This window comes from Tachypleus tridentatus, chromosome 8 (assembly GCF_004210375.1).
Source record: "Tachypleus tridentatus isolate NWPU-2018 chromosome 8, ASM421037v1, whole genome shotgun sequence".
NCBI classification, from domain to species: domain Eukaryota; kingdom Metazoa; phylum Arthropoda; class Merostomata; order Xiphosura; family Limulidae; genus Tachypleus; species Tachypleus tridentatus.
The window spans coordinates 134974978-134997416 of NC_134832.1; the positions used below are offsets into that span (position 1 = coordinate 134974978).

At 29.8% G+C, this 22439-nt stretch overlaps 1 protein-coding gene across 3 annotated transcripts in view; it reads right to left on the reverse strand.

Annotated features, from left to right (window-relative positions):
* Nucleotides 1–249: 249 nt before the first annotated feature.
* Nucleotides 250–22439, reverse strand: part of LOC143223563 (uncharacterized) — a 45306-nt gene continuing 23116 nt past the window's right edge. For all 3 annotated transcript variants that reach the window (XM_076451667.1, XM_076451668.1, XM_076451669.1), the window contains 9 exons: nucleotides 19883–20021; nucleotides 15745–15912; nucleotides 14925–15046; nucleotides 14288–14760; nucleotides 9103–9328; nucleotides 8566–8713; nucleotides 2648–2761; nucleotides 1702–1800; nucleotides 250–548 (listed from right to left, as the gene is read on the reverse strand). In XM_076451667.1, coding sequence (XP_076307782.1) covers nucleotides 426–548; nucleotides 1702–1800; nucleotides 2648–2761; nucleotides 8566–8713; nucleotides 9103–9328; nucleotides 14288–14760; nucleotides 14925–15046; nucleotides 15745–15912; nucleotides 19883–20021 — 1612 coding nt within the window. In that variant the 3' untranslated portion in view covers nucleotides 250–425. The remainder of the gene's footprint in view (nucleotides 549–1701; nucleotides 1801–2647; nucleotides 2762–8565; nucleotides 8714–9102; nucleotides 9329–14287; nucleotides 14761–14924; nucleotides 15047–15744; nucleotides 15913–19882; nucleotides 20022–22439) is intronic.

Sequence of the window (22439 nt, forward strand, 5' to 3'; positions counted from 1 at the left end):
ATGTACAATTGATCTCAAAAATAAGTTTAAGACTTAAAAGTAAGAATATAGGAACCTCGTAGCAAAAACGAAGGGGTGTAAATAAATTACACATATAAACTTTAGTTTATAATAGCTTTAATTTCTCTTTACTATCTTTGGTGATGGCTTCAACATAAGTATTTGATTAGAATTGTTTGTATTTTCTGTTGTGTGTCCTTCCTACTCATTTTATCCTGGTTCTCACAATAATTTCATATAAAACACACATTTCCAACATAAACTACTTTATTTCATTAGGATTTACATCCACAGACCAATGATCAAGAGTAACAAGTTCAAATCACCTCAGTAAAAACCTAATGAGAAATAAATGTTAAGATCCCAGACAGTGGGTGAAAAGCATAGCTGTTCACAAGAAAACCAATACATACAGAAATGGTTGCTTACTCAGGTTCACGGACTTCTAGTTCCTGTACCTTGGACATTGACTGCAGTGCTTTTTCTCTCAGTTTCCTCTCTAGATCTTCCAAGTTCTCGTCCCCCGATTCAGAGCCATGCCTCGGTGCCTATCAGAAGGCATAGGGGGATGCTTAAGTTTAATATGACTATGTTTTATACTATTATTGAGTTCCCTCAAACTTAAGGGTAGTTATGTTTAACTACAAAGAGCTTTCACTGAAATGTTTTGTTGTTTGTTATTTAAATCTAAAATTAATCTTTCAGTGAAATCAAGGCAACTGCTCCAATACTGGAGACTTCATAAACCACTGTTTATATAAAGACAGGCTAACACAAGAGGAAACAAATCACTCTAAATTCAGACTGGCTTACTTTATGAGTCATGTTTTATGAGTCTTTTTGCCAAGATACAACAGCTAATGCTATGTTTACTGAGAACTCAAACTGCAGGTTAAGTATCTACAAGGGTTCTGAGTAAGTCATTATCAGTCTGGCTGAAGAAATTGAACAGGTTTTATTTTCACCCATACACATTAAAAAAAAAAGAGAAATCGCATACATGACTGTGTATGACCAAACTTGTTTGACATTTGTAACATTAAAACTATACAGATAACACTAACATTTCACTTCATTTGGCCTTTCTCAATATTCTAAGAGAAGTCTGCACATATTAATTAGAAAACAATACCAGATCAGTGAAATCTTTAATAAAAGACTGATATAATGACAATGGGAAAACCAGTAGTGTTAAATGAACGACACACAAACTAGTACATCACCACAATAGACATAAACAAGACTGCTGCCATAAGTCATTAAAAATAATAGCTTGAGTGATTCAATTTATAAACCATCCTTTTCATTTAAATTCTTAGTTAAAATGCTGTTTAACATTATTACCAGTCATGCATAATAAAAAAAAAAATCATTTTCTGTATGAAATTCAACTAAGGGCAGTGACTATTAATACATACCAAGTCATGAATTTAAAAGCACAGAAACTTAAGCTGTGTCCTTGTTCTTTTGGAACATTATTTTCTGACAGTATTAAAAAAAAAATTATCTCTAGATAGCAGAGATGTGTTCATTTTCAAGTTTTATAAAACTTGTAGGATTATACAGAGGTTGTCTGTCATCTAAAACACTGAAATACAATTAACTGAGCAGTAAACAAATGATAGTTCTCGATTTCACAAGATACCTCATCACATTTTCAAGTCACGTTAGATGTAAGGATATCGCAAATCACCCATTTACCTCTTCCTTCTTGCTTTTCTTGTGTTTCTTATGTTTTTTGTGTTTTTTGTGCTTCTTGTGCTTTTTCTTCTTCTTTTTCACACGTTCTTCTTCAGACTCCTGTTAATAAAAAAACGTGTTAAAACTGAAAACAAATTAACAATTAATACCAACAACATAAATCTTTTTATTAAAGAGCCCATGTTATGTACATATAATTCACTGCATTTCACCATTTAGGGCTAAATTTTGTTAAATTAACTACATTCTGTTATACATGTATACAACATTAACAGTTATTTCTTTTTACTATTATTATATAATAGATGAAATGTGAAAGTAGAAGAATGCTAAATTTAAATATAACACTCAATATGTGCTCCTACCTATTAGAAAGTAAATCATGGTTTTCTTACTATAGCAAATTACATATTTTGATCAAAATAGCCTACTTTCAGAAAATAGCATAGATTGCAAATGTATACAAGTGAAACCTGTATCACCTGAAACAAAATTTTGATTATAACTATATCAAAAATTAACAGTTTGTAAACACATGAAGTACATGTGCACTGATAAAATAACATTCGTGAACAGAGGTTAAATCTAATGTGCAAGTTATACTTCACAGATACCTCTCTCACTGGGATACATTCCATCATTTTAAATATGTTCTTTGTGTCCAAGGTTCATCTGTTCTATTATGCAACACTTTATGGTTGTTCTTTGTTTGTTTTTTGGGAGCACAGTAGATTAAAATAAATATTCATTCAGAAATTTACTGTTTGTCACAAAGAACTCTTATCATACTGGTCTTTTTGCCACTTAGTATGCTAGGAAAAACTGGACAGCTTGTTTCTCTGCCACATAAGAAACTATAGAAAACAAACAAGCACTTGTCTCTGCCAACTAAATACAGAACTAAGTCACACATCATTTTATTTAATATTACTATCTCAAACCTGACCTTCTCAGAACTTTCAGCAGCTGGCTGTCTTTCCTTCATGATAACCTCACCTTCCTCCTCATCTGGCTCAGCATTCCGTTTTCCACGGGGTGAAGCTGAGTTTGAAATAGATCGCTGTAACAAAATATACCAAAAACAAATGAGGACCAATTCACTGGTTCAGCAAGGCATGCAAGAACTGTTTTCTAACTTGGATCAGAGCAATAACTAACTGCACAATTCCTCTAAATAAAACTTCTCCCATAATACTGGAAAACAACTGCTAATTACCAGCTAATAAGTAGAAAGCTTAATGATAAAATAACTATTATTTTCCTTGTGTTTATATCAAGGATTTGAGAACAAAAACTAACAAGTCGACTCAATAACAATCAATCCTCCCAAATTACACTCAGAACTAATTGATCAAAACAACGGCTTTCTAACAGATAAGACTGATCTTTGAACATTTTAACCCTCTGTTTATGGCCTGTCATTTGACTAACTTTATAATCACAATATATCCACAAAACTACAGGTACTATAACACTGAATTTACTTTTCAAGTAGATCTTCACAAAATTTGGCAAGATTGAGTAAACACAAGTCTGTTTTACACAAAAATCAAATGTAATTAAACACTTTTACTGAAGATTTTTGCTACAAACTTATGAAGCCCTTTCCAAGTCAGACTAAGTGAAAAACGATTTTCATGTTAAGAATTAGAATATATCTGTTTAATTTTACTTTCATAACCTAAAGAGACTAAATGAATAACATTCTTTCAGAAAAACTTTGTATTCTACTTGTTACGTTCTATTCCCTAACACTAACTGCAACAACGTAGGGTAAAACAAAAATACAATATGAATCTAAATTACTTTCTAATATGACTGCTATTGTACCAGACTATTCACCATTTACTAACATAACCAATGCCAAGATCATTTAGTTTCATTCCTTTACAGCTGCACTCAAACTCTGAGGATATGGTGAAAGCTATTCAAATGATCAAATTACAAAGATATATAATCACCATGACATGTATGGTATTCATCAGTAATTCAATTATCCTTTCTTATCTAATCTAATAAGTTTAATGTTTTTACTTTTGGTAGTAACATCAGTAACATCTTTCTCAAGTCTTTATACTCATAAAAACTAAGTTCCCAATGCACACTAACCCTGTTTTTCAGTAAAGATGGTGATGTCAATATACTTTTTTCTTAATTCAACACAGTAACTTAGAATTCAAAGTATTATCATGCATAATACACAGAATGTCCCAAGATAACAAGATTTTGATTGGTTTTCTAAGTAAGATATAAGTGGGTTAAAATAATTCCCACAGCTGGTTGGGCAAAGCTCCAATGATAGCAAAAATGAAGCTGAAATCAAATTTTTTGAAACTTTCATCTGAAGATTCAAGTTTCAAGCCTTGTAGAAATTCAGTATATTAAAAACGTTTACTATTGGATAAGAGTAATATAGTGGTGAATGTTAACAACAATTATTGGCATTTTTTGAAAAACATGAATGTGGCATGTACATTTCATTTTAATGTCTGTATCTCAGTGAAGTAAGAAGCTTCATAAATGGCAATGCACTTTCAACTTTTCCAACTGGACAGTTAGTCTGCCTTGAGAACCAAACCAAATCACTAAATTTTTAAAAAAGTCAAAGAAAATATAACTTGTAGTTGTTTTTCAACACTTTGAGTTGAAATTTATTCAATTAAGTTCTACTTATTTGATTTTATATATAAATGTTTTAAGTCACAAATTCTGACTGTCAGTTGATTTCAGCATGCTCTCAACAAAATAGTTAGTTTGAAAATTTCATGAATTTTTTTTGTTTCTGAGCATGACATTTTTAACCCCTTAGGAGAAAAGATGTAACAGTTTCGATGAAAACAGTGCTAAATCTGTCTTTGTGACTTAAATATAAATGTAATTCTTATCAACTTCCAGCCAATCCTTGTTTTTGAAGCTAGGTAATATATTACAGAGTTATGTAAATGTATATATTTCAAGTTTAAGAAATCATAGGATACTGATATAAACATATCACGAAAGCTCTTTTTACACTCATCTGACCTGTAAAATCATTAACACTTCAAGTTTAATGGCAATTTTTTTATTAGAGTTAGCACCAACTAATAAGTTAGGTACGTAATATGTGACTAATTCCAACTACTTGTACAGTCCTGTTATTTCCCATCTAAAATTTGTGAAAAGCTATTTTATTCTTCCTATGAATTATGATGTTTACATACAGTATAAGAAAAAACAGCAATTAGTTTTTACATGGAACAAAAGAGGCAGGCTTATTTAACCTGTCACAAACAAATAGCAGGTGTGTTGATAGCTCTGACCTTCCATTTAATATTAGGGACCTTTCATCTCTATGTATAAAATGTAATTATAATGTCTTAAAAAGTCATGATTGAAATCCTAATAATAGAGTACTACACTACAAGAAAATAATTTACAGAGCATATAATTTGAAAGTGTATGTTTGTCTTCTACCTCCTCCTAAACTTTCATATTTGGATCTATCAAATATGGTTTAGCAACTAACATTAAAATCACATGTGCTTCTAACACATGTACAATAAATATAGAACCTTCCAATGTACAAATTTCATTTTTTTAGCATTTTACAATTTACAATACATTAAAAACCACTACATAGCACAGCTATTTGTTACACCAATATGCTTGACCCACATACCAACTGATCTGAAAGCCATTTTCCAACATACTACAGTAGGCTTAACATCATCAGGTGTTAGGCTACATTGTAAAAAGAAATAATAAAACAGAAATACCAAAATCTTCTAAAATCATTAGAATATTAATATATAGTACTTATCTCACCCTTTCAAAAATAAACATTATCTCTGTTCTCCTTTTACAATACTTACTTCTATCTAAATGAAAAATATGATGCCAGCATTCATGACAACCTCATTTTATAAAATTAAGTCTCTTGGTAACAAAACAGTAACTTGCAAGACAATTATTTTAATAAAACAAACACAGAGAAAGGAACTTGAATTAATATATTACCTTTATGTGGCATACAAAACTATCACTATCTTAAGACAAAATCATCTTAATGTATCTCAAAATGGAACAAGAAAATTAAAAAAAAAACTTTACAACCCAATGTAATTACACAAGGAAGAAACTTTGAGAAAAATATACTGCAAAAAAGGAAATAATTCCTAGTTTCAGACAGTATATTTAACAGTTCCATCAGCTTCCAAAACGTAAAATTAAAGAAAAACATGTAGTCAGTTGAATTTGTGTTACTCACTTTACCAGCTTCAAAACCTCAGTTTTCAAACTAACTGAGCTGAGAATAAGCTTCAAATGATTAAGGTACCTTGGCTTAGTTTTATTCACTGACAATATGCTTCTGCACAGTCAGGAATTCAATTATTATTATTATTTATCTCAATGATAATTATAGCAACAATTATAGGAACAAATACAACAAATTTGTACTAAAAGTCTCAATTTTGTAAAATTACTTTATTCAAACCAAAAGCTAATAAAATTTGAAATGCAAACATTTCAGTCAATTTTATTTTAAAGGTTATTTGACGAAATATATTACAATTTTTAAAACTTAGGTCATTGTTTTTCTTCTGTAAAAAAACGTAAAACAGGAATTACAATGACAATCATTTTATGTTCCATTGGACAAATTTTCATTTTGCTAACAAATTCACTATTATGGCCTTGTTTGCACTAAACCACATTGGCTTAAGTAACTGCTTAAATGAACAAACAGATTCAACAAATAAAAATGTAAAAACAAATGTTACTATACCTTACCTTCTGACTTTTAGCAATTTAAAAACAAGTTAGGATGCTTATAATTATCTCTAGGTAAAGGTTTTACTCTACAACAGTTATTGTAAAGCACAGTAAAACTGCAAAAACCAAAACTGTTTCTGAAAAAAGCACATCACAATGAAATCTTTTCAAAATTCAAAGATATAAATCCATGTAAAACACAACATATTAAAAAGATTTTTCTTGCATAAATTACTTAATCTGTATAATCCTAAAGCTTCAAACTCTTCCACCTGATATTTTTGTTTGCAACACAGTTTAGCAAACCAAATAACAGGTACATTAAATCAACACACTCATGTCTCAGTGAAATGAATTAAATAGAACAAATACAGATAAAAAAAGGTTAACCACAGAATTAATAAAGGGAGTTCACAACCCATCTTTTTTAAAAAACATATTCTTAACTATATATACAAGAACATTTAAGTACATGATTCAGTTGTTCACACAATTCCTAATATTATACCCATTATAGAAACAAAATACTGCATTTAATGCAGCTAATTACTGAGGAGATTTCCTGTGTTTTTATACATATACATACATAAAATGTGTGATTTCACCCAATTCTCTAGGTCAGTTCTTTTCAATGACAAAATTATTGAAAATGATGAAATGTGTGCATCCTTATGATACTGAATGATACAAAATCAAGATGGTAATTTGAGGGTTAATACTGAATATTAAATACTGAAAATTAAAATTTATCTCCTTTGTTCCAAAACATAATAGAGCATCCATTTAAAAAAATCCAAGTATATTATTAAAATGTTCAGTTGTGTAATTAAACTGCAGTAACAACATTTATTACCTAACACAGATACCAACTGTGCAAATTAACTTGACACATATCAGTTAACTGACGAACATTTAGTTTTTTTTATTATTTGTAATGGAATGTGAAATAAGTAAAAATATCTGAATGAATCTTATTGCTATTCACGTGAAGTTTATATTTACTGAAAAAAGAAATTGTATATAAAAGTAATCCATACATTGAAAAAAAAAGATCTTAACATTTATCATATTTAAATAAACTGAACTTTCACATATTTTCTGAATACGAAACCACTTTCAATATTACACACTGTAGCGTGTTTATCTACAACACAGATAAAAATTTGGAATTAATATTTTCACTCAAACTTAATTACATCAACCCAAATTTCAAAATTTAGCAAACTTCTTGTATATAAAAGTACAAGTCATCTACATTAAACAGTTAATTCATTTATAGGCAGTGCTTGATGTAGGGAAAAAGATGAATCAGAATGTATTGAGAAATGTTAAACACCCAGATCAATTTTCTTCTTTTTCATGGTTTTTTTATTATAAAAGTAGCTAAAATGTGAAAAAGAGAAATTTATTAGGTTACATAACTTTAGATTAGTAATGATGATGGGAAAAAAATTCAAAACATATAACCATGAATAGCTTCAGCATTACATAATTCAAATACAATAGAGTGCCTTCCACATTCACTGAATGGCTTATAACCTATGTAGTAAGATTATTAAAGTTCAGAGAAGCTTAAAGTATATTAAAATATAGCAGAGTGATTTCAGGCCTTTCTGCAAAGAAGTTGAATGACATCCAATATCATCTCACTCAACTTCAAGCTTTATTTATATATGTATCTTACAAATACTAGTTTACCTATAATACAGACATTTTATAAAAACAGTGTGCAGATGGGTTATATATATTTTATAGGTATGGTATACAGACAGGCTGCCTCAACTACAGATATATGTAGCTTTGGTAAAAATACCAAAAACTGTGTTTGTAAACTCAATTTTAAAACATCATGTCACATAAAAAATTCAAAACAAAGTTTGTTATTGAAATGTTTCAAATTTGAAAAGTTGTTTTTGCACAATATGTATTAACACAGTGTAATGTCCTCTGAAGCACTTATCTTCCAGACAAGTTACACACATTAACAGCTGAAACTGTTACTTAGTTATTGTAATGAAAGTACACAGAAACAAATCTAACTGGATGAAGAACTGTTTGATAAAATTACCATACATACACGTGTATTCTATAGTAACATTTAAAAATTAATACCTTAGGTCTTTCTGGCAATGGTGATACAGATGGTGAAGCCTTCTTTCTTTTCTTGACAGGAGGAGGGGATGGAGAGGCTGATGACGAAGATGGAGATCTCACTTTTTGTAATTGCTTTTTTACTCGTTTAGGTGACCCTGATGAATCTCTGTTGTTTTATTAAATCAAGATTAATTTTCAAAGGAATGAGCCTTAAAATCCTTATTAGAAACTACACTAAGATTACAATAAAACTATAATCACACTTCTATCTGAAGCTGAAAAGTGAAATAACTTTTGTTCAAAAGGTTTTTCATATTCTCAAACTTATTTCACTTGAGTAACAACTGAAGAAATCAGTGATAAAAACTAGCATATAGTATTAGCTCAAGAAAACAAAAACAATTTTTCAACATGTTATCATATTATCAACCATGTTTTTTACTAGGTCAGTCAGTAAAAGAAAACAGAACTCAAAAAGTCTCTTCAGATTCAAATGAACTATTAATAAATTTTTTATTGTTAAACTAAAAATGGGAAATCAGACAAAACACCTACCTATTCTTTTGAAGAACAGGAGAAGGAGATTGCTCTTTTCTGTTATTTGTTTGCCAGTTCTGAGGAGAGGGTGATCTTCTACGATTTCTAGGACTAGATCCAGCTCTTCTAAATTGATTAACTTCTGGGGAAGAGGAATCTTGGCGGCGCCGTTTATCTTCGTCAGAGGATGAGAAGTGTCTTTTTGGATGAACTGGAGACACCGAGCGTTGTCTTCGTCTTTCTCCTTAAAATAACCCAGTTAATTTCATGTTCAGTCTAAACAATATTATATCTTCAATGATGAATGCCCTAACAAGTTTTTAAAATAGGAGCTCTAACCCAGGATTTGCTATCGTTTTTACAACTATTTTTAACCCTACTGCAACAGGTCGGAGGCCATGTTATCATACTTGTAAACTTACATTCAAAATTTTATTCAACTATTGGTTTATGAATTTATGTCAATGTTTGATATCAAATTGAATAATATATTCAAATTTTAGCATTATACATTAGTTAACTTAACTTAAAAGTAAATATTAAAAGAACACACCCAAATATAAATTTCTGTAAGTCATGTTATATACGCTGAATGCTGCAGTGGTTCAAATTAGATGTCTGTAATGTCAAAATACTAAGTCTACAATTCCATACAAATTAGGAACAAAAGTTATTGATATTGACAAGCTAGAATATAAAATACGAATCTCATATCTTTTCCATCTTTCCAAGATATGTTTTACAAACTGAATCAAAAACAGTGGCCCCATTCACCTCTTTCCATTTTTGAAAACAATCCCTCATATAATATACACTTACATCAATATATAACATGTGAATAACCAGTTGACAGTGCAGATTGTCCACCTAGTGGTTTTATCAACCATTTTAATCTGTTAGAAGGCTCCCCCATTCTTTGAAACCAAAATTTCAACAAGGTTGGTTGTGTCTTTAGTCTACTGGATATATTTTTTTTGCATAAATACAGCTCAGTTACTAAGCTTGATAAATTTGCAGAAATCTGTGAAATTATATTTTTTTCATAACTAAACTATATAAAACCTAAGAAAAAAAATATTTTGTTTCACATGTTCTACGTACGAAATGTTAAAAGGCTTAACAACTTAAGCAAAAAACGAATTCAAAGGTCACAGCTAGTACAGAATTGTTTGCTTTACTTCTTCACTGTTTTATATTTTAAGAAAAATAAATTTAACTCTTTCTAAATAGTAATAATCTATATACACAGACATAATATACGATAATCAAAATGTGGCTGCATATTACAAAGTATTACTACTCCACTAAAACACAGGGTCAATTTGTGAAAAGTAAAAGGTAGTTTATATTACTGGATACAGTAAAGAGTACTATATTAATGCAAGTTCTGTAATGTTAGCCAAATGTGATTGGAAGATCAGTATAATAAAAATAATAAATAGTGGTTATAAGGTCAGTGAAACTGACTGATCCAAGATAGTTAGGCTAGAGAAAATAACAGGTAAAAGTCTAACTGAAACTACACATCTCAAATGTATTAAGGAGGTTTAGAGATTATATAAATAATATGAGATTTTTGGGATGAATAGTTTTTTTAATCATAACATGAAAATCACTTTACACTCGGACTATTAATAAAACAGACTCAATATTTTCACAAACGAATCTTTTGTAAAAATACTTCATTGTAAAAAATCTGATTTTTATGTGCAAAACAGTTGCAATCTTTACTAAAATCTACCAAGTTCTGTAAAGTTACACATACTGCAAACATAATAGTATAAATAGTTAACATGAGCAACTACATATATGAGCTCATTTATATTACACTGAGCCCATCATGAAAAGGTATTGTGAATTTTCCAAACAATTTAATGTCATTATGAGAGTTTGCCAGTGACTGATATCCTATTTCTGTATCAACTTTTAAGTGTCTGATAAATATTTCTATACATGCAAAGTTTCATGAGATCAAGGGCATGCTTCTAAGTAAAACAATAAATTATTCATGTCCATAAGCCTAAATGAGATTGCTGAATTTTATTTGGCACTGAAATTTTTGTTATTGATATTTCTCCATATTTATTACAACTACTTAAAAGCAAAAGTTCAAGCAAAATGAAGGAAACGATACTGCTGCTGAATATTTAGCTCTATACAATTAACCAACTACAGATGAAACACCTGTTTAAGCAAGTTTTTAACACCCTTCAGTTTTGCAAAAACTGATAAAAAACAAAGATTTAAATTTTCCTTTAAAAATCAGATAACTTATTTTCTAAACAAAACAGTTCATATACATAAACATTATACTGTATGTATTTCTGTCAGTTTCAATGTTTCTGGATCAATCAGCACCAAATTTGACAGCAACACATGAAATCTTAAAACCTCTTAGCCAGATTGAAATAATCCAGCTCAATTCAAGTGAGTTTTTCTGTAATTATCTTGTATTTCTGTCTCTCTTGTTTCCACGTTTTTTGATCACTCAGCACCAGATTTGACAGTGACATATGAAACCTTAAAACCTTTCCAACCTTTAAGTTGGAAAACTCCCACTCAATTACAGTGATTTTTTCTGTAATTATCTTGCACTTCTACCCTCCCCTTTCCTCATGACTGAACCTTTGGTAAAATTCCAAGATAAACATTTTCAGGAATAAGTTAACAAAAAAATGTTACTAAATATTTTTTAAATAGTAGTTAAAAATGATGACATCAGCAAGTAGCACTTCCTAAGTCTCTTGAATTTATGGCACATTTTGAGAGTAGCTAGAATTGATGTAGGTCCCTAATAATTAGAGCAGCACAAAGTTCACAGTGTTTAAAATATTGTTCCATACCTCCAAACATTGGAATAATATATACTAAGAATAAAATGTAGATAGGTTATCATATGTACTAACTTTGATTCTACGAGTTGTAAAAAAATTATGGTACACAGGCTGGGTACGATGCAATGTGCAACTATAAAATTGTATTATTGAGCTTGTACATTTGAGTCAGACCCAAACACAGGAAACAATACACTCAAACAATCATATGGCTGATTACATTACAGAATATAAACAGCCTCATACAGTAAAGCACAGAATATTAAAAAAAAAAGAAAAAATTAGGAATTTAATTCATCATAGGGCACAGGAAAATATTAGTTTGTCTTTCTTGTCAACAAATAATGCAAGTGCTCTCAAAGTAAAATTTAAGAAAATATCCTGGTTATATCATGGATGTCAGTGTGAAAGTATGTGTAAAATGCCAAAAGATGGCAGTAATCTTCACCAATAGAAGCATAGTACAGTGTAAATAAACAACCTTAATGTATCTAATTTTTACTTCCAATGCATATTCACATTATTCAAAATATGTAAAGAAAATAAGAAGGCAGTTCTTTAAAAATTAACAAATAATTTGTGTGTACCTTTACATATTACAAAGGAGACAAAACCTTATTAAATAAAAAGAGTGAGATGTTCATTAAGGTGTTTTGCCATAAACAAGACAGTTTTAACAATCACTTTAACCCAATGGATTGAATTTTTTAAGAGCCAAAGTTTATTAACATGATGCAGTAAAATTCTGATAGCTAAAAATGCCTTCAACCTGCTAAGGCAAAACACAAAAATCTTCAAAAGTCACGAGTATCCCGATATCCTGTTTACATTTAAGCACAAGCCTCTGATGCACCTATTATATAAGACTGATGAGTTTAAACACATACAAAGTATTTCAGACGTTTTAAATTCCTCTTAACTAGTAATACCGATTTTTTAAATACAAATTAAAACTTTTATACCATTATTAACTCTCAATACGAGCTCAGTCAATTTGACAGACCATGTGATCTCTTTGTACTTGCTCAGTTTTTTTTTATTTAATACTTCTGACTATATAGTATCAATATAGTACATACATCTTCACAAAATGCAGCAGTTTTTCAATTAATGTTATAAGTCTTTTGCATACAAAAAAAATTAGTGAAATGTTTTTAACAAAAAAATGATTTGTTCATGAATATATTGAAATTATGTTAAAATTAAAAATACTTTTTCTCATCTCAAATATCCTTTACATAATTCTCAAAACCTCCTAAATGCATTACAATTGTTGATTTTTTTAGTAGAACTTTATAGAGCATATGTTATTTTCTCTACCTTATCTCAAAACAGAATGGGTCAATTTAACTGACCTCGTAACCACCATAAAAGAGCAAAATAAATCTAAATAGCCCTTTCTTAATTTCTATAATGACTTTAAACTAACATGAAACTACATTTGTTTATCTTATGTAGATCTAATTTTGTAACGAAATAGATCTGTTTAACTACTATCCATACCATTGTAAGTTATATATCACTTATGGCATGTAAAGCTCATATTACACTTACATTACATTACCCACAAACTACTACAAATCACTCAATTGCATGCCTCAAGAAACATTTTTATTACTTATTGTACTTAATCTAATCTTAACTAACCTAAAAAGATCACTATTTTCACATTTTAGTCACTTTTATAATTATACATAAACATGAAAAACGAAAAAATAGTCAACCAATTTTTTCTTGCTCTTGATTGTTTAAGAGTTATCCTTAATTTTTAACATCAATCACAGTACTGCACTTATTTTTATGTAATTAAATATTAAATTAAAAAATAGAATATGCGTCATGCCACACTATGGAAAATTCAGGATTTTTTAAAATATTGCCTTGAATATTTGTATAATACGGATTATTTTCTAATATTTTATGCTATTCTAGTTAGTATAATAAAAAGTACAATAAAATTTTGAATGCAAGACATTAAAACCTTGCATCATGCTCACTAATGGATACTGTGTTGATAGAGTGAAAAGTGTTTCTTCAATATAACATGAGGCCTAAAAGATTGTTCACTTCTATTCCATGACTAAGATATATACCAATTATCATAATATCACAGAAAATACACAAAATTAGAGAAATTAGCAAATAGCGTATAAAACACCAAAAATTAAAAGAAAAATAAACCTAATTACGATTCTTGACAGTAGCTAATGTTCTAAACTAAATTTTTTTGCTCTGAAACATTTATCACTATCATATTACATGAAACATTATAATAGTTGTGTAAATTTACAGGAATATTTTTCAATTTAAGCAAAATACTTCTGAAGACTTAATGTCATGAAACCAATAACCTTGAAAGTGTATTTTACCAGGTGAATTTGGCATTCTTCTATCTTGAGGAGAAAACTCCCTACGACGACTTCTCTCTCTCTCTGCTTCTCTCTCTAGTGCTCGTTCTCTTAATCTTTCCCTTTCTCTTGCTTCTCTTTCAGCCCGTTCTCTTTCCCTTGCTCTTTCTGCTCTCTCTCTCTCTCTAGCTCGTTCTCTCTCCCTAGCTCTCTCTGCTCGTTCTCTCTCTCTAGCTCTCTCTGCTCGTTCTCTTTCTGCCAATTCTCTTGCTCTTTCTCTTTCAGCTCTTTCTCTTTCTCGCATGCGTTCTCGCAGCTTCTCCAAGTCTCTGTGTACAGGGGATATCGGTCTCCTATCAGAAGAACGAGATCTAGGCCTATTTCTTTCAGGTGACGATCGTCGGCGAGCACGATCAGGAGTAGGCGATCGTCTCCGTTGAGAATATTGTGACTGTGTTCTGACAGGAGGACGTCTGTGCCTTGGGGAAGACTCCCTATTAAAAATAAATTCATTAGAAAAGATAAAAATATTTTTAAAAAACCTTGACTTTAGAAATGTACACAATTTTAATTGAAAGACAAATTTCTACTTAAAACACAACAATTTATCATCACAAATTAATTACACAAAATATAGTAGCTATAATACTAAAACTACCTTTTTCCTTTAGGTGAAGAACTAGAGCGTCCTCTTCTTCCAGTAGCTGGAGAATGAGACTGAGAACGTGAAGAAGAATTTGAAGAGGAAGATGAAGACCTTTTCCTTCTCTTGGTTTCATCCTTAAATAAAACACCACAAGTGCATCAATAAAAAACAAGACCTATAAGCTAAGTCCAAACAACCGCATCTTTTGTTAATCTCACTTTTATAACAAACTTGAGATGTTTATTTTCAAAGGGTGAATAACCCAGAATAATATGTAATCATGGCAAAAATAATTTAGCTACTTCCCTGACTGATATCACGTAGTTCAAATTACATATGCACAAACATTTAAAAACAATGTTTATATAAATTTGGAAAAATAACAATTGTTATAAGTTATTATTAATCAAAACAACGACTAGTACATAAAATAAAGAAGTTAAATAACTTCAAACTAAGAAAAATTGAAAAGAAAAATTCAACAACTGTGGGAATGACATGTTAAATGAACTTTTGTATGTCTGAACCTCTAGTTTTATTTTAATAATAATTCTGGTTTTTAAACTTAAATAATAAACTATATTTGTGATATATTTTTCCTTCTACTTCATGAAATCAGACTTTGGCTGGAAATAATCCCACTTGAAACATACAACTGTTCACATAAATAACCACACCAGAAATGTCACCACTACATACATACATATATATCCAAAAACATTATGAAACTTGAAATGATTTAATCAGATAATAATTAAATTTTTTAAATCAGAAACATAAGAAACTGTACATTAACCCACGTTTCCAAAACTTGGCCACTAAAATTACTCACATCTTTCTTCTTAACTTTTCCACCAACTGTTTTCCTGACTGGGGATTCATCTTCTGAACTGCTCGACTCCTGATCACTGTGAGTCCTGTAGTGACGTTTATTTTGAACAGAGTCTTTCTTTGGAACTATTTCTATAGAAGGTGACTCTTTTTCTTTCACTGGAGGAACCTAATTTCATGCAGAAGCACAATTTAACTCTTACATTGTTTTGCACATAAGATAATAATGCTTTATTTTAAGATTCAGTGTTTTTTTTTTCAAAGTTAAAAATAGTTATTTATTTGAAATAAACTAAGTGAACTTATGGCATAATAATTAAAAGCTTTTCAAGTTTTCTTTTTCTTTATATTTGAAATTCTTATCAGAAAATTTTATAAAAAACATTTTAGAGCATTAGTCTTCTACTTCCTAATGCATTAATGTTTGTTAATCAAAACCTAAAAACACACTTAATAAAAGGTTCAAAACTTGCACTAGATTTTCATAATAGAGGGCACTACTGCAGGCATAACATCAAGAATACTTGCTTAAAATATATCTGTGACCCATTTAAAAATTAAATCATCTAATTACAGGAAAAGTGCAGAATTGAACATCAAAAAATAAGAAGTGATACAATTATAACAGAACGCTTAATCTAATTTCATCAAAGAACTAGTACTGTAAATAATAATAGTACAACAAAAGTTCAGCATTAACCACTAATACTGCAACATACATTACTTATCTTGTACACCAAGAACGACATTATTTTACTTAAGTCTTTCTACCAAAAATGTTATTTAACTATCTCATACATCTGCACTAAAACATTTGATAATTCAAATGCAAGGCAGTTTTCACAGGTATAAAAAATACTTTATCTTACAGTTTTCATATTTCATTTGTACAGCCTCTAAAACCTCCTAAATGAATATTATCAACATACAATGCAATGATATGTTTAAAAATTAAGAAATAGAAAAAAATGTACACAACTTTTCAGTTACAGTAGTATCTTAAAATATGTTCTGGTTATATTTATAATGTAAGTCTTTTCTTATTTATATATAGTCAATTTTTAATAGCTTATTATTATTATTTATTTTAACACTAGTCAACAGTGCCCTTGGAGCATAATTAAAGTATTTTCAGAAGATATGTATTACTCAATGGCAAAATTATCTTACCCTCATGCAAGATCTTAAGCATTACGGACTGGTCCAAATATATTAAAACATAAATAATATATAATTAACTAAAAAACAAAGGTAAGACCCAAATACTATTTAACTATTTCTCTAATTACAGTATATTTAGGTAAGAAAAAAGTGTTTTTGGAGATCAAGCAGCCATCTATACTACATGAAGTTAGATCTATCAGATAATGACAACTGCATATTAATCTCAAAATAAATGTTGGCAGATGATACTGTAAAATGAGTTCTTTCTAATGACTACATTATATGTAGCAACTACGTGTATATCATAAAGATGAAGGAAATTACACAAGGTGAGCATGGTACCCATCACAAGTTAACAAAACTTATCAGTTCATTCCACTCAATTCAGTAGAACTTTCAGAATTATATACCAATAAGGCATGTTAACCAACTCAATTGTACAGAAATGCATCTGCAGGACTGGTGTTTATGAGTCAAGAGAGGAAGTGTGAAAGTTGAGATTTTACATAGCTGGTGACGACAAATCTACAGTTTAAAGTATTTTTTGCAAAGGTTTCTGTTGAAACAAAGGAACTAAAACTTAAATAAGACAAAGCTTTTAATTATAACACATAACATTAATTTATAGAAAAGTTGTTCAACCCTTTCACATCAGATTGCCAGCCAAAGGCCATGTGATTGCATTTGTTGACTTGCACTCAAAATTTTATTGAACTACTCTTTAAAGAATTTATATCAATAAGTTTGGAATCAAATTGCAGAATACAGTTCAAACTTTAATATAAGAGTTAATTTCTTAATTTAAAAGTAAATATTGAAAGAATACATCTAAATATAAATTTTAATGAGTCATGTACGTTGAACGCAGCAATGTTTAAAATTAGATTTTGTGTCTATATATTTTTGTACAACTCAAATTACTGATATTATCAAGCTATAATATAAAATTAGAACCTCATATCTTTTTATTTTGCTGAAATATGGCTGTGTACTGAATCAGTGTCCCAATACAAATCTTTCATTTGTTTTGAAATTGTTCCTCATATACTCTTACTTCAAAAGATGACATGTGAATAACCAATCAAGAGCTTAGAATATCCCAAGAGCAGCTTTCCCTGCCATTTTATTCATTTAAAATGATACAACATTCTTTCAATCGAAGATTTCAATGAGGTAGGGTATCTTTACTCTCCTGTAAATGTATTTATTTATTTTTTTTAAATATAAATAAATCTTAGTTAGTAAGCTCAATAAATTACAGTGGAATTCTATGGTATCAGTATAGTTATTTATTATTCTGGTTATTTAACTCTGTCTATCTGTCTGTCTCTCTCTCACTGTGTGTGTGTGTGTGTGTGTGTGTGTGCGCGCGCGCGCCGCACAAGAGAGAGAGAGAAAGAAAAACATTTGTTGGATATCCTCAACACGCAAAATTCTAAAAGGCTTAGCAACACATCTAGAGCATCAACCCAGTACAAAGGTCATAGCAAGAAGAGAACTTTGCTTTACTTCTTGATTTATTATTCAATATTAAAAAAAAGTTTAATAATTGAAATGTGACTGTATATTACAAAATACTACTACACTACAACATAGCCAAAACAAAGAAGACTAAAGATCAGTTTCATATTACTGGGTAGATAACCTAACTGCATGTACACTGCTTCATTGAAGTTACCTTGTGTTAGTTAGGTATGACTGGAAGGTTAATAAAGTAAAAAACAATATTTGTAAATATATAGCATTGTTTGGGCTAAACATTTGTATTTTCATGCTATAATATGTAGTCATTCTGACAGAAAAAAGCACAATTTACATTTATTTGATAATTTTATTATGTTTACGAGGGTGGTCAAGTGACACATTGTTAGAGTATAAAAAATAACAAAATATAGTCTTACTGAAAACAAATATTTGAAATATATTAAGGAAGTTTTAAATATTATGTAAATAATATTTAAGAATTTTGGGACAAAGAATAGTTTTTTTTAATCATAACAAAATCACCTTGCACTCAAGACTAGTAGTAAAATAGCCTACTTTCACAAACAAATCTTTTGTAAAAACACTTAATTAAAAAAATATGATTTTTTGTATACAAAATACTTGTAATCTTTACTAAAAATTTTCCTAATTTTGTGAAAATACACATACTGTGTTAAAAATTATAGTGCAAATACTTAATGTGTGCAAATGTGTAGATGAACTCAGGTATATTATACCTAAACCATTGGAAAAGTTAATTAAATTTTGAATATGATTCAGTGACTTGCATAGAAGTGTTTAAAGAGGTAGTTATTACAAAAGGGTTAATCTCTGTTTGTAATAAAAATGAGCATTTTTGTTATTTTAATATGCTGTTATAGAACTTCCAGTAAAACAAACTCAATCTCTGCTCATGCCTTGAGAAAATTTTATTTTTCAAACAACACTGCACAACTAATGAGTTCTTTCAATCCATCCCAGAATTTAGTCCTCTCTGATAAAGGTAAAACTTAACACAAGTACAACATATTCTACAGCTTACATAAACAAGTCAATTAGCTTGGGTAGTAACTTGTCACCATAAAATTTGATTAAAATAATACTGGTGGAAGAGTGTTACAATTTTAGTTTTATACTGCAAGTATAAACAAACAAAAGCAAGTAATGAATTTAGAATACTTGTTAGTTTTGTATGACATTCTTCTTTACTAAAATGTAGTTTAAAATAAAAGTAAACATACAGATGCATTTTAACAATGGTTACAATGAAAAATGCTTAATGTAAAAACTGTAGCTATGTTCACAATATATCATTTGTATTTGAAAAAATAAACATATACAAATGATTTATTGAGAAAAGAAAGAATTTTCTTTTTTGACTTGTAAAAGTTAGAGAAAAACTTAATATGTAATTAATAAAATTCTGCATTAAAATAACTGTGTGTAGGAAAGACATCAAAATAAATTTAAACCAAAAGAAAGTTTCTTACTTTGTCTGTGTTACTTTTCTCATTTTCTGCTGAATTGATTCTTTTTTTTCTTGGGTCATCTTTAACAGGAGACTGAGAAGAATGGGAAGAAGATCTTGAAGAAGATGAGGATGACGAAGATGAGCGGGATGGCTTTTTTCTACATGAAAAAAAATTAAACAATTGCAATATAATAACTAATATTGTACAAAATAAAAATCAAATTCAAAATGCTTTACAATTTACTGAAATACAAGGCACCTGAAGGCAGACCCACCAATTTAAAATATAATTAACATATTTAACCGATGATTATATTTTAACTTGTTCAGTGCTGTAGACGAGACAACTCGTCCGAGCCGATTGGTAACAGTGCCATTCTCAATAATACCTAACTTCAATGCTAGATGTCAGCATCATACATGTATTTAACCTACTTTCAAATTGTTTCACTTTCGATCCAAAATGACGTCACGAAAAAAGTTACAAAATGAAGAAGCACGAGAGTTGTATTGTAGCAGCTGAAATACTTAGCAGTCAACAGGTTAAACTGACAGGTCAATTATTAATAATACTGATAAGGTAAAACCAAAACTATGGATTGCAATCCCAGGAAGTTAATAGTGCTCCCTAATTCCCAAAATTTATAGAAAAAAAATCCCAGGACTTTTAGGATTGTATTAACCATTTCATGACTGGGAGGGTGTCACTTGATTTTTTTCTTTCTTATTTGTGTAACACTAAACCAAATTGCATGAAACTCTTAATACCCTTCCTAAACAGTATCTAGTTTTGACTTTAATCCTCTCTATATGGACAGGTCAAAAGGCACATTATTCATGACATTTTAATTATTTTCAAAATTTAAACAAATTTATAATCATTGCATGTCAATAAAATTCACATTACAATGTAGTTTATAATTCAATTTTTGTATGTTTTTATTTCTTAATTTGAAAGAAAATCTCTGAAAAATGTCAAATATGTTTTATTTTATTATGCCTACCATACAACAGATATTGCTTAATAAATTAGAAATGCAAACTTCACAAAAAGATCCACCACTTTTAAAACATCTCACCTACTCACATCTACTTTATATAAGTGCATGTTTATAACTAACAGAAAGAGCATACTAAATAAATCTCACATCAGTTTGTAATTGGCCTCAGGTAGAAACTTTCATTTTGACTGAAAATATTGAAGTCTGTTGAGAAAGTCACTGCACCAAACATGAGATATTTTAAATTCATACATAGTTTATTTAAAAAGCCAGATAAATTAGTGCTTTTACGTGCACCAGAACAGATGTTTATTTACTCCTCTGTTTTCTAAAATACATCTTTTAAATCTATAAAATTAATCTGTCCTCTCCCTCCATGTGAAAGAACAAAGGCTTATGGCAAGGCTTAGCAACTATAACATGCAAATATACATAAAAATTCTGTAACATTGCAAGTACTAAGAACTGTTTTTCTACATATTTATGAAATCAGCTCAGACTTAAAATAAAGCAATATGGATATTTTCTCAGACTTTTACTACCTTATACAATTCTTGTTGCAACCACCATTCTATAAACAAGCTGATAAATCCTCTCCCATAATATTCTGAGTTGGATTTACAATAAAATCTGTAAAAAAGTACTGGTAATTTAATTGCACAATTTGCTACCTCTGGTGTCACATAAGCAATTTAACTGTAGAATAGTGATTTACTGCTTTACTAGCAACAGGTTTCTATCTCAGCTGCTAACAGTAAAATACACATAAGAAACAGATGTGAAAAGATGAGAAATAGACACTCACAGGGGAAGTAGTTTGGAATGTATTGGTCACTACTAAAGAGAACAGAACAATACCACACATTTTATTTCACATTTTACAACCTTTAAAGTTGGTTATGAGGTTTGTCAAATTGGCCAACCTCATACAGTTAGCAAAGAGGAAATAACAGACAATTTTTCTGACATAAAAAGTTTAATTCTTATTTAGAAAATTTTAGATACAGAGGAGCGCCATTAAGCCGCGGACCAGTAAACCGCAAAATCGCTTAAGCCGCTGTAGCAAGTCTTGTGAGCGAGGATTATCGCCGCTCACTGCTAATTTAAGAACGTGTAAAAACGCAGCTTACGAATTTAATCCTGGCTTTATAACTTCAAGGGGATATTTAAAAAGGATTTGCTTTAATTTGGGAAATAAATAAAATATATTACAATAGAAATCAACCGTTAATCTACCTTATTCGCTCTCTATGTCAGCTTTATGGAGGCCACCATTGTTACTGAATCACACCTCTCCAGACATTAAAGTTAATCCGCGGTAAATCCGTAAAAAAAGTGATCAATAATTAAAGTATTATTTTTAATTCAATAATCCAATATAATGATCACGCAATGGCCTAGATGAGGCTCCTCGGCGGAGCTGTTGGCGACTTCGGCTTTTCAATCACAAAGGTTTAAGCCACGGACCACTTAAGCTGCTGTTAAACAGGTTGACCCCCCAAACGCCATGGCTTAACGGCGCTCCACTGTATTATGTAAATAAAATTTACACAAAAATGACTTTACCCTGGGAAC